The sequence below is a fragment of the Fringilla coelebs genome (genome assembly GCF_963513975.1).
Source record: "Fringilla coelebs genome assembly, chromosome: 9".
Lineage (NCBI taxonomy): Eukaryota > Metazoa > Chordata > Aves > Passeriformes > Fringillidae > Fringilla > Fringilla coelebs.
This window is the reverse complement of record NC_140067.1, coordinates 26207682-26220743: the sequence shown is the minus strand read 5'-3', so window position 1 is coordinate 26220743 and position 13062 is coordinate 26207682. Positions and strand designations below refer to the sequence as shown.

The 13062-nt window shown below is 37.6% G+C and overlaps 1 protein-coding gene across 2 annotated transcripts in view; it reads left to right on the top strand.

Moving 5' to 3' along the window:
* The window catches only part of LOC311157050 (BMP/retinoic acid-inducible neural-specific protein 3), a gene marked incomplete at both ends in the record, with an annotated part of 176623 nt that overhangs the window by 105631 nt on the left and 57930 nt on the right, over positions 1 to 13062 (top strand). For both annotated transcript variants that reach the window (XM_084211425.1, XM_084211426.1), the window contains 2 exons: positions 8600 to 8705; positions 11051 to 11287. In XM_084211425.1, the coding sequence (XP_084067551.1) occupies positions 8600 to 8705; positions 11051 to 11287 (343 nt within the window). The remainder of the gene's footprint in view (positions 1 to 8599; positions 8706 to 11050; positions 11288 to 13062) is intronic.

The following is a 13062-nucleotide window of genomic DNA, read 5'->3' as shown; positions in this document are numbered from 1 at the left end:
CTACCTAAGTAGAGTTTGTTCTTACTCCAATTCCCTGTTTGAAACAAAACATTCACGAGTACTGAGCCCATAATAAAATAAATAGCCCGTGTTCCTTCAGGCATAAAAAATAAAATGTGTTGGTCTGCTTTTCTTACTCTGATATTGGATCTGTCCTTCCTTGATGCAGATATCCCAAACTGACAAGTCTGTGGTGTGTGACCTGAGAGTTGTACCCTGATGCCACTGTGCAATGGCTTAGAAATAATTGTACATACATACAAGATAAACATTCTGATAGCAAAAGGACATAAAGAAAATATACAGTGGCATATATGATTTTAATCCAGATATTTACATGTGCAGGACCTTTAATTGAGGAGACAACTCTTGTCAAAAGGCTTTTCACCTACAGAACTGGGAGAGGAGCTGGATATCCAGGAATGTCCCACCTCACATGGTCATCTGCATAGAAACAAAGCAAAGCCTGCAGTTGGTGGAGTTGTTTCAGTTCTGAGCAGAACCAAGTCCTTTCACTTCCCCAGGGCTCCACAGTCCTGATAATAACTGCTGCTTTCTTTTCATAGGTTTCCTCTTTTCCCTTCTGAACTTCCCTCCTTCCCTAGATTCTTGTGCTCATAGGAACTCTGGCTCTCTCTTTTTCTGGTTTTTAATGGAAGAAATGCACCTGCCCTTATGATACATCATTCTTTGCCCTTGCCATTGGCTCATCTGTGTGAGGACAAGAAAAGAATGAATAAAACCCTTTGGACAAGATCCTATATTCTATATTCTAAATATTTTTTCCTACCCATAGTAGGACACATTCATGTATGTTTTAATGAACAGGACTTGGTATTTGATAGGTCTTTCTGTTCCCATGAATCAGGATGATGTGAAGGATTTTCCAGCTGGGCTCAGCAGTCAGCCTGGGTAACATTGCCCTCAGAGCCTAATTCTAAGAGCAGTCTCCTGTACATTAAAATATCTCTTCTAGTTTTGTTCATGAAATAACAATATTGAGAGTCACTGGGTTCTCTGACAGAACTTTCCATATGAATGAAGCAGCCATATGAAATGAAGTTTAAAGCCTCAGTATTAAGTTGCTTTTCTTCTCTAGCACAAATTTAGCAAAGCTAAATTCCCTTTAGCTTGAGCAACTGATAGGGATTTAATGATTAAATTATAGATCTGTTGTATCTGCCTGGTCTGTGGTAGGTCTGCAAAGATGCAGGAAAACACTCTAAAAACCAAGTTGTATAAAAACAAGAGTTCAGCAAAACTCTAAATTGAGAATTGGCCATACCAATGAGACAGAAAGGGCAAATGTGTTACAATCATTTACCAGAGGGAATAAATGGGTGGGAAGTAATGAGGATATAACCTAAAAATAAATCCCTGCACACATCTCTGTGAGCCAGGCAGACACCCCTGTTATGGACACTAATGTGATTCCTTGTGAGAGCTTGGGATGACAACCCCAGGAGGGGGAGTTTGATGGCAAAATAAAATGGACATGAGAAATGTCCTGCTGCAGATTGACTGCCAGGGAGGGGCAGGGTGTGCTGAGCTGGAGTGCCATGGACAGCACAAATAGCTCAGGAGTCTCTGGGCAGCAAATCTAACACCTGCAAACAGCCTAAACTGGTGAATTGTCAGAGATGCTGCTGAAAAGAATATTGCAGGCAAGTTTTAGAAATGCACAGAAATGTACAATCAAAAGTAAAATTCTCTAGATTCTCTATATGGAAAACTAAATTCTTAGTTAACCTGCCCTTATCATTTTAATTTTTAAGCTCCAAGACTTTAAATGTCTTTCATGTTCTTTTTAGGAGCCAATGTTAACCCATCATATTTTTTCTTTGGCACAAGTCTGGGTTTTTTTATTTTTCTCTTAAAAATATTATACACATGGTTTTAAAAACTGACCACATTAAAGCCATAATGTTCCCAAATGATCCAAAGATAATTTTTGTATTTACCAAGAGGATCTTTTTCCTGCGACCTCAAAAAGAAAAGGAACATATTAACTTTTAATCCTGATTTAGGAAGGACTATATTTTTTATTCATACCTTCCTAATATTAAAAAAAATATATTCCATTCACCTGCAGTATTATTGTGGCTAATAATATCTGTGAGTCTTATAAATAGGCAAATAGTTCTGTCTTCTTGAAACTAATGGGGACACAGTGAAAAATTCCAGTGGCCTCAGCATTGCCTGTTGGAGCTGGCCCATAAAGATACAAATCCTGCACCCAAAACTCTTGGGAAGTCCCTGCATGGGATTTTGCAGTTGGGTTAATTGTAAGAAGACATTTAACCTGTACAGTACAAACCCCCAAAATTCTTTGGAGCTTTTTGCCCTCTATATAGTAATGCAATTATGTTTGGAAAAGGATGTAAAGCTGGGAAATGGGTTTTTCCTAAGTAGGCATCTTTGCTTTTGCTTTCTGCAGATACCTTGAGATTTTTATGAACTTGAAATATTATTTTAATTTGTATCCGCGCCGTTCTCTCTGTTTCTAATTTTATCGTTTAAAGCAAATATATAGATTTCATTTGCTGTTTGTTGCTCAGCTGTCTATTTAGGCAATAAAAGCTGAGAAAAAAATAATATTAGTGTTAATTTAAGTAAGATATGGGCAAGCAGAAGTAGCTAAATGGAGACTGAGACAAAATCCTCTGTTTTTATTAAATTTTTGCTAACTCTATTATTTCTCTGTAAGAGAACTTCACTGTCATCTCTTCAAGATTAATTAAAAGAGATAACCCGTTCTTTTGGAGATAAAGCCTGTCCTTATTCTCTGCATGAGGCTGATGCACCTTTGATTTCTGAAAGTGCAGGAAATAAAGGCTCTGCCAGGGCTGCCCTGACTGGTTTTCCAGCAGCCTCATTTCCTGCAAACTTCCCTGTTGCAATCCAGAAGTCTGCATGGGAATGTGGCACCTGACAGGCAGTGGATTGAAAATGCCCTTGAAAAGGGAAAATTGTGGCTCTGATGCCAGAGCTGTCAGTGCTGCCAGACTTCTTCCAGCGTTCTTGTGGATTCTCCTGGAATTTACAGACAATCTATTGCTCCCTGAGATAGTGGGGAATAGTCTTGAGCAGAAAGGGGATTGTTCCCTATCAGACAGAGCTGAACAGCCTTAAAAAATCATTTTCAGCAGTTGCAACAGAGCAGAATTCAAATAGTGTGAGCTCATTTCCAGTTCCTGAAATATTCTGGCTTCTGAGGTATTTAATGCTTTATGTGAGAAGAATGCATTTCAATTTCCTTGTTATTTTAAGGTAACAATCTGGTTCACAGTAAATTCCTGGGAGTGTAGAAACAAAGCAGCGCGAATGGAAGGATTAGACTGATCTCTTGGGAAGCTTTAGTGCTGCATTCAGTAAAATTCAAAGTCATCTCCTTGCCCAGAAACTTGAAAGAAGTCCATATTTCCCTTCTAATGAAGTTAATGGAAATTTTGTAATTATCTCTTTTGCAGAAAGATCAAGTTTACTGTTCCTCCTCCATTTTACAGATGACAGAAAAATAGGATGGGAGTGGTTCCAGGTCTTCTGAGTTAGGGGGCTCTTCAAATTAAAGTGTCAGCCCTATGCTGCTAGAAAGTCTGTCCAAAATATGTCATGCCTTTGAGGTATTGTTTTAGATTCCTGGCAATTAAAAAAAATCATATTGAAAACACAAATCCAACCTCTGACATTGCTGTGAATGCTTCTGGTTTTGTCTGCACCTCCTTCAGAAATGTTCATCTAGCCCCTAGCTGAGAAGTATCAGTGCTTGGAACGCTCAGAAAATTTGATTTATTTTAATTGCACACTCATTAGCAGGAGTTTTTTAATATGTTCAATGACAAAAATAGGGCAGTGGAGCAGCAACCATTGTGTGGCAAAGGGGAGTGCTGGAATAAAGGTGCTTTTGTGAAAAACTGTCAAGCCTGGGGGAAAAGAAAGAAAAGAGCTGGCAGGAGATGCACATCTAAATAGAAAGTACACTTAGTGCCTATTTATTTGATCAACTCTTTTTTTAAGGTGAAATGAGCATTGACTGCAGGATGGGCAGGGACTACAGGGGGTGGGAGCATGGGCTGAAGGTGAGGTTGGTAGGAGGGCCATGGACTCAGGACCATCCTGGTTGGAAAAGACCTTGAAGATCACCAGGTACAGCCATCAGCCCAGCACCACCATGGTGTCATTCAGGAGAATCCCAATTTCTCCCCATTCCAGACTTTTGCCCCACCTTCTGTCAGCACAGCCTCTCAGAACAGACCTCACTCCCTCAGATATGAGGGAGTGATATGAGATATGAGATATGAGATATGCTCATATGCAGATATGAGCAGTTTGCTCTAAATCCTTATTTGAATGTTCGAAGCATTAAAGAGGTTGATGTGAATGTGAGCACAGCTGCCTGTTTCTGCAGTGACCAGCATTGCCTCATCCTCCTTTGTGCTGGCTCAGTTCTCATCCTCAGAAGCCAAACCCATTTTTAAGGAGTCCTGCTGAAGAGGACAGTCCTTTATGCAAGGCACACACCACCTCTGCATGGGCACTTCGTTAGGAATATTAGCTACATGTGCTTAAAAGGACTCACCAGGAGCAAAGTCTCTGCAGAAATGTATTTCCCTTTTATTAGGAAAGTCTTCTGTTGGCTTAATTATCATGGACAAAAAAAAAAAAAAAAAAGCAGGCTGTTTCCTAGGGAAATACTACCCACTGATATCACAAGAATTCAGCCCTGCTTAAGTGCTAGGAGGTATTTTCTCAGTGCACTTATAATCGGGTCATTATCACCATGGTTATGAGATTTAACTGACTGAAAACTGTAGGCATTTGTCTCATTAATGCCAAATGTTAGAGTTTATTTCTGGGAACTGAAAACTCTGCTGCCCAGGGACACCTGTTCTGTGATAATCTCTGAAAACAAGGCACTGGAGAACATCCTGCCTGCTTCGTGTCAGGTGATTTCACAGGTGTTTTTTGCTGGTTCTTGGGGGGTTTTGGTTATTGAATAACTTTGTTCCGTGGTGCTTTGCTTTGTGAGTTAATGTTCTTTGTGGGTTGCAGGTCATGCAAAACAAACATTGGTTCTGGTGCTCTTTGCACAATGTTAGTCACTTCTGGACCATGCTACCTCCCAGCACAATCTGAATTTCTATTTTATTACCTGTCCCTCTCCTCTTTGTGGTCCATCTTTTTTTCATACACATTCTGACAGAACAGTTTTCAGCTGTGATCTTGGGACTGAGCACAGTCACACTTCTCTGCCTGGAAGATAATTAAAGACGTGCCAGTGGCTTTCCAATTTCATTCCTATTGTTGCTGAGACAAAAAATGTAAAATCATCAGTAACACTTGGCTCAAACCAGAATTAATGTATTTTTTTCCTTTCAAATTTTTTTTTCTTTTCTAGTCTGCCTTTTTATCACCAAAGTTACCCCAAAAGGTCCAAGATTAGGTTGGATGGAGCTTGGATTAACTCAGTCTAGTGGAAATGTCCCTGTACCAGGGGTTGGAACTTGATATTCTTTAAAGCCCCTTCTAACTCAAACCAGTCTGTACCTGCATAATTTAGGAAAATCAAATCCTTTCATCTGGTCTGAAAATTTGATAGAAATTTGAGGCTTTCATTTATCAGTCACTCACAATTTTTTCTGATTTACAGTCTTTGTGGAGTAGGATTTGTATAGAGTATACAAAAACATATATAACTGCATAGCTCTGACCTCTGACTAGAATTGTCATCCATCAATAGTTGAAGCTTGGATGATTATTATATCCTTGAGCATTTCTTTTTTACATTCTGAGACTATTCATTTTGAATTTCTTGTTGCAATGTATGTTCTATGCAGAAGATAAGAGTACCAGAGCAAGGCAGCTGACAGAGGGTGGGAAGGAAAAGAATGAATAATATAAATACATAGATTGCAATGAAAAATGAACATTTAGAAAAGGTCCTTATTTATTGATGTATTTATAGAGCATTGTCTATTATTATTATTATTAGTAGTAGTAGTAGAAATTTTAATTACTTCACTGCAATGATTGTCTGTAATTCATATCAAAACTGCTCTATATAATTTTCTTTTGAATAAATGTATTTATAAATGTTATCACTCAAAACAGTGGCAGTCTCTACTCATGTCTGGCATAATTCAGATAAGAGTGAAGAAATATGAACAAAAAGGGGCACAATAACTACAAAGCTACTTACCACCCTTCCTTATTTTGTTATTTCAGGGGGCATAAAAGAGTAATAGGAATTGCAATATTTGCTTTATAGTTTATACATTCCATATAACTTTATGAAGCCGCATTGCCTTATAGAGAAATGCTTGAAAATCATAATAATGGTGTGAAAGTGAAAACAACATTAAAATAAATGGATCTTTAAATAAAGAATTGCATAGGTGAATGATGAGCATAATATGTCAGAGTAAGGATAAAATTCATTGCAACATTTACCTTTTTTTTTTGTCTTCTGGCTATTTCTCTTATTTTATCTAAGTAACACTATTTTTTATTGTGTAGAGAGATTAGGATTCTATTTATGGACTGGGGGTACTTCCAAAAATATCATATTTTAGAATGGAATTTTAGACTACCTGTTGGCAGAGGACTGAAGGATCAAATCACAATTGTCATTCCAGCCATGTCCAATCCAAATCTTATCCCCCTGCAAGAATCCTTGTGCTGATTCAGGATGATTGAGCAAAAACCATGGCAAATCTGCTGCTGTCATAAATATTAAAGATTGCCAAAGATGTGCAGAGAGGACACAACCTGGCTTGGTCCCTTTTCCTCATGCATCTTGAGCTCTGCTCATATGTTTGGTGTTGGCCAGTTCTGTGTCCTCTCCATGGGCTGTCCACCCTCAAAGTGATGGAAAGGTGCCAGGAGCTTGGAACGACAGGAAATCTCATATATTCTTTGCAAAAGGGCAAGAAGAATGTGAAATCTCAGGCTCAGGAGATTTCAAGAACATCACAGCCCAGCTGCAGCCACCCACAGAAACTCCAGCAACATGAAAAATCAGGGTTTATATCAGCAAACCTTCATATTCCCATCAAATCAGACTTTTCAAATTTCCATCTCCCTTCTGTTCTGTACAATTCACCTTGGTGGTCTGGCTGCATGGCTGGCACTTGCTCAGTGCACATCTGCATTTTGGAAATCTGCTCCCTCACCCTGTAATTTAGGCTGATTCTCCAGGAGACCCAGAGCTGAATATGATACCTGAAGTAACAGAAAATAGAAGTGGTTGTATTCAAAACTGGGGCAGGTACAAAATAAGGGCAAATCTGGTCACAACATCTGGAACAGTCAAAGGAAGAGAAGTAGGAAATTCCAGGAGAGTGGCTGAGAACAGTTTGGGAGCTGCATGACAGAGGGATTGGTTGTACTTCTGACTTTAGAAAGAACTTGTTGACACTTAGGAATTATAGATAATATTCCAGGAAGCATACAAATTACTAACTTTTTTTTTTTCTATTTATTTAAATGTGTTTATTCACCAAGTTGCACCAAAGAGAGACATTTGGATTGGATATTAGGAAGAATTTATTCACTGAAAGGATGGTCAGTCCCTGGTGCAGGTTGCCCAGGACAGTGGTGGAATGGTGCTTCCATTCCTGGAAGTGTTCAAAAACCATGATGTGGTGCTTAGGACATGGGTTAATGTTTGGACTTGAAGATCTGATGGGGCTTTTCCAACCCTAATGATTCTATGATATGAATAACTGCTCTCTCCCAAAGTCAAACCTTCACTGTCAAGCCAGAGCTCTGCTTGTGGAGGTCCTGATTTGATAAATTAGATGTATTTTGGTTCTGTGGCCATGGATTTGGTGATTACCACAGACAGAATATCCAGAATTTCATGCCTAAACTTATCTTAGGCTCTTCCCTTATGAAAAAAACCATCCCACCACTACCACCATTATAAATACAGCTCATGAAGGGTTTTTAATACTAAATCCTGATCTTCACTGGAAAAGTCAGAGCTTTTTCCATGACTTCAAGGAGGACTTGTCACCTGCACAACTTTCAAGAGGGGAAAATCAGAGTCCTCATTTCTATAAACTTAATATTTATATTTTATTTAGTTGTTATTTTATCTTTATTATTTATATATTTATTATAGTATATAATAAAATAAATATGAGTATATTTATTATATATGATATTTAGATATAATATCTTATGTTTATAGAAAATGTATTTCTATATTTATATGTATTATATTTTTTATTATTTTATTTTATAAACTGGTTATTTAGCAAACTCATTGTAATTCCCACAGCCATGGAAAATAAATTGCCTTTATACTGTTGGTGTGGCATTACACCACTCCAGCATTATGTACTGCAGTATTTGTGTAGTATTGTAATGGTGAGGTGTTGGTAAGGATTCTCTGTGCTAAATCATTTGCACTCGCCCTTTTGGCAATTAAATTGTTTTTTATTAATTACGTATATTCACATATTCCTAATTATGTCACCATAATTAAGTCTGACATGTATTTCTGGCTGAAATAGGGGGAAACTTTATGAAACAATCCTCTGAACTCCTCAGTCTGCTTTGGATATTTCAGTGAGTGCTTCTCCCTTCCCACCAGGTGACAGAGACACGGACGGGTCCCCTCGGCTGCAGTAACTATGACAACCTAGATTCTGTCAGCTCTGTTCTGGTTCAGAGTCCTGAAAATAAGATTCAGTTGCAAGGTATGTAGGTGCAATTTCATTAATTTGTTTTTTGGAACGGGGTGACATTTATCATGCTATTTATTTTTTTTTTCTCTCTTCCACCTCATAAAAGGTCATTTTCCTAATTTCTGTGTGTGTGTGTGTGTGTGTGTGTCTGTGTGTACAATGAGTGCATTGCAGCCAAAAGTGAAGGAAATGTCAGTACCTCGTGGTGCCTTTCAAATGGAAACAATTTCTGCACCATCAGAAAATAATTTGAATAGCCCTGTTAACATTTTGCATCCCTGTTTAGCATCCACTGGCACAGCCTGAATTCCCAGAGATTCCACCAAGCTGGGGGTGATATTTGGTGTGCTCAGCCTGCCTTGCACATGCTGAGCAGTAGCTGGCAGCCCCTGCACTTCTTGCCCCAAAATTAATGGAGTCACCAGAAAGACAGGATGTACATTTTGAAATACTCTAAATCAGGAGGAGTCAATTTAATTCCTCTTGGGAATTTAAAAAAAAAAACAACCCAAACTTGGAAGGTTAAAATTTCACTCATTAGGAAAATAGTAGTAATTGTGTATAAATAAAAATGAAAAATAGAAAGAAACAGAAAGAGGAAGCAAAAGGAAGAACAGAGTCATCATTTCTAAATAATTTACTTTTCAAAATTCCAGCAGAAGCATTTCCTGACCGGTATATTTGGGCATAAAAAATTTTGAAAAGTCACCCTCTATGGTATTAGGCCATTAATAATTTTTATTTTCAGTTACTAAAATAAAGCATGAGCAAATTATGACTATGAAAACACCCACTAAATTCTCTTTAATGTGTGTGTTTGTGCACACCTCTGACTCTATGCCATGAGAGAGCCATACAATTCATAACTTGCAGTTAAAGGTAGATATACAATTATTTCCAAGATTTAAAGTTTTCTATATGAGTGTGTAAATCACTTGGACAAAGAGTGTGAGGTGGTTGGTGATGTTAAGAACAGCTCTCAGGGGTGATGATCCCTCAGGAAAAGGAGAAAACACGTACCATTCTCCCCAGAATAAAAACATAAAATTATTTCACTGAGATATTGTTTTCTTAAACAAAAAATCTTGTCATTTCCACTGAGATACCATGAATATTTCCAGAAAACATAATTTTTTGACAGTTTCCAGCATATTCATGATGTTTTCCAGTTAAAATTTGGAAAATAATCTTTGCATCTCTCAGACTGTGGTTTGTTGTCACATGGAGAAATGTATTAACAGAACTGTGTAAACTCTTTAATGGAAGAATTGAAATGGGCTTTTTTTGACTTTCACAGCCTCTATGGTTGAAAAAATAATTGTTTTTCACAGGAGACTAGTAGAGTTTTCCAAATCTTGACATGAGACAGAAGGAAGCTCAATCAGACCAGGTTCAGCAGTTGGAAGGGTTCTGAAATTCCTGTTGCAGCTATAATTTTGTATATACCTAAAAATAAGGACTAAATCTCTGCGAAATCATCCAAGTGCCTATGAAGAAGAAAATGATATCACCAAATACCCAATTCATATGATGAGAAATTACTTGGAACACGTGTAGCAGGAGTTTTTTGAAGACCCACAGGAGCTGGACTTTGCACCCTTTCCATGCAAAAACTTAAGTAGATTTAAGAATGAATTTTCTTACTCAAGGTTTTGTAGCCCTACCCTTCACACCCAATTGACTGTCCCACGGCAATTTGCTACCAATGCTAGAAAAATAAATAGCTAAATTTCATTTTTCAAAGATTTCTTCCAACCCAATTTCGCCCTTCCTTCTTAGTTTGCCCCTACAGAATCACAGGACATAATGAGTTATTTAGACAAGCTACATCTTGTTGTGCCAAAGGAAACATGGAAAACAAGCCCAATTTTGGATGGAAATGTTTACACCTCTTTTCCTGATTATGCTGTCTCTTCACTCTGTCTCTCAGGGCTGTTTTCCCTTCATCAGCATTTTCAGAATCTGCATTATTGCTGGCACCAGGATTATAATTCAGCTGTGTGATTTCCTGCTGCAAGGCTCTGGCTGCTGTTCACTCAGCAAGGAGAAGTTGATGCTACCCAACCCCCCTAGAAAGATTAAAACAATAAACTCTCTGTCAGAGGAATGCAGGTTACTCATTAGTGGATGGATGTTCCATGCTGAGAGGGAAATGTGAGGAATACGTCTGAAAATAATTATTAAGAAAGAAAATGCATGACACGGTATAACTGCTGGACAGATGCACAAATTGTCCTAAAAACTCCATATATTTTTGTTTTTCAAAACTGTTTGTTTGCTGTGTGAGCTGGTGAAGCTCCTCAGCTCCAGAACTTCCTTTGCCTTTAACATCAAAATATTTCCTCCATTTCCTACAGGTCTTCAGGTCATCCTTCCTGAGTACCTGCAGGAGCACTTTGTGCAGGCAGCTCTGAGCTACATTGCCTGCAATTCAGAGGGGGAGTTCATCTGCAAGGACAATGACTGCTGGTGCCAGTGTGGCCCCAAATTCCCCGAGTGCAACTGTCCCTACATGGACATCCAAGCCATGGAAGAGAACCTGATCCGTATAAGTGAGACCTGGAATGCATACAACAGTGAATTTGAAGAATCTGGTGAGGTTTTTTTTTTAAATTTAATTTTATCCCCCCTCCCTTTGGCTGTATCTCATAGAATGGTTTGGGTATCAGCTGGCCCCATCCATATTTTTACAACTCGCTCGTGGCACGTGGTCACTGTCATATTTTCTGAAAAATCCTCTTTGCCCAGGGTTCCTCTCCTGGGAAGCTGAGAAACCTCAGAGAAAAATGAAAACAATATTATCTCATTTGCATCTCCTGTGTTTTGCTGCTTTGGAATGTGGTTTGGAGATTGTTTATCCAACATGTGAATTGTTTTAACTTAATGACCAATTAAACAACCACCTGTTGGATAAACAATCTCCAAACCACATTTCAAAGCAGCAAAAGAGGGAGAAGGAAAAGAGATAATATTCTTTTCCTTTTCCTCTGAGGCTTCTCAGCTTCCCAGGAGAAGAACCCTGGGCAAAGAGGATTTTTCAGAAAATATGATGGTGACACCACATAAGTTTTTCCTTAATGCATCAAGGTTTGTTTCATGTTAGAACCCTAATTACTAAGAATTTTAGACTTTCTATACTGACAAAAAATAACGCCCAAGAAAACATTACATTTAACCTGAGACCGCAAAGAAAACTTCCAAAATTAAATAACAGAACAAAAATATTAAGTGCATAGTTTAAATAGAAGTATATAATGTCACATAGTAAAAAATCTTAGAGTTTCAAGTTTTAGAATATACTAATAAATATAACAAGATAGAAGTTTTAAAACAGTAACTGGTCCTTCTTCTTCACCTTCTTCTTCATGAATTTAAGCATTATTGTATAATTAAATAAAAAAATCCACATTACAAGCCACAAGTAATTAGTTACTGAGTTAAAACTAAAAATAATTAAAGTATAATTTCTAAAAAACATTTTATCCTTAAAAAATTTTCTCCATTTATAGAAAGAAAAATACAACTCCATTTTTAGTTTATTAAAATAAAATACTATAGAACTCACAGCTTGTGAGTTCTATATAAATAACTATAATATAGGATAATATAGATAACATAATAATATAATAATAACTATAATAAAATAAAAATAATAGACATCTAAATCCAAACCAAAAATACCATCTTGTGAATTTAAGCCCAACTTTAACAAAAAAGAAAAAAAAAATCCACAGTTTCATACATCATTTCACCTGTTCCGATCATCAGAACTTCCTGTCCCACAGAGAATGGGAGCTACAGGTAAAATCAGCTTCTGAACAAGTGTTTTCACAACTCACTTGTTCAGTGCTATCAAAAACAGCTGTCTGGCCAGATGGTGGGAAAAGTAAGGAGAGCTCAGCAGACCTGGGAAAAATTGTTGAGGAAAAAAAAAGAATTGAGGGAGATAAGGAAAAACCAATAATCACGGGTTCTAACGAGTTGTGTTGGAGAAGGAGAACAAATCAGTAGAAGAGAAAAGGAGGAAGACCATACAGTGGTCAAGGGAAGGGTAGAATAAATATCAGTAAAACAGTGTGACTGAACAGTACTTTAGATACATCTATTTTTATATTTCTTGTTTTATTGGTAAAGACTGATTCCTCAGCTCAAGAGAACTGATAATTTCAAGAGACCCTGTATCAGTTAAAATGTCATTTGTTGCCATTTTCGACCTGATGCTGTTTTTTATCTGAGTCTGTTTAGAAGATCTGAGGCCCATTTTCCATCCCCATTCTCACATTTAGCAGGAGGACATCAGAATTTATAATTTTTCTCCTTGGAGACCACAGACACCACTGACTGTAAAAGCAGGAATTGATGTGTTGGT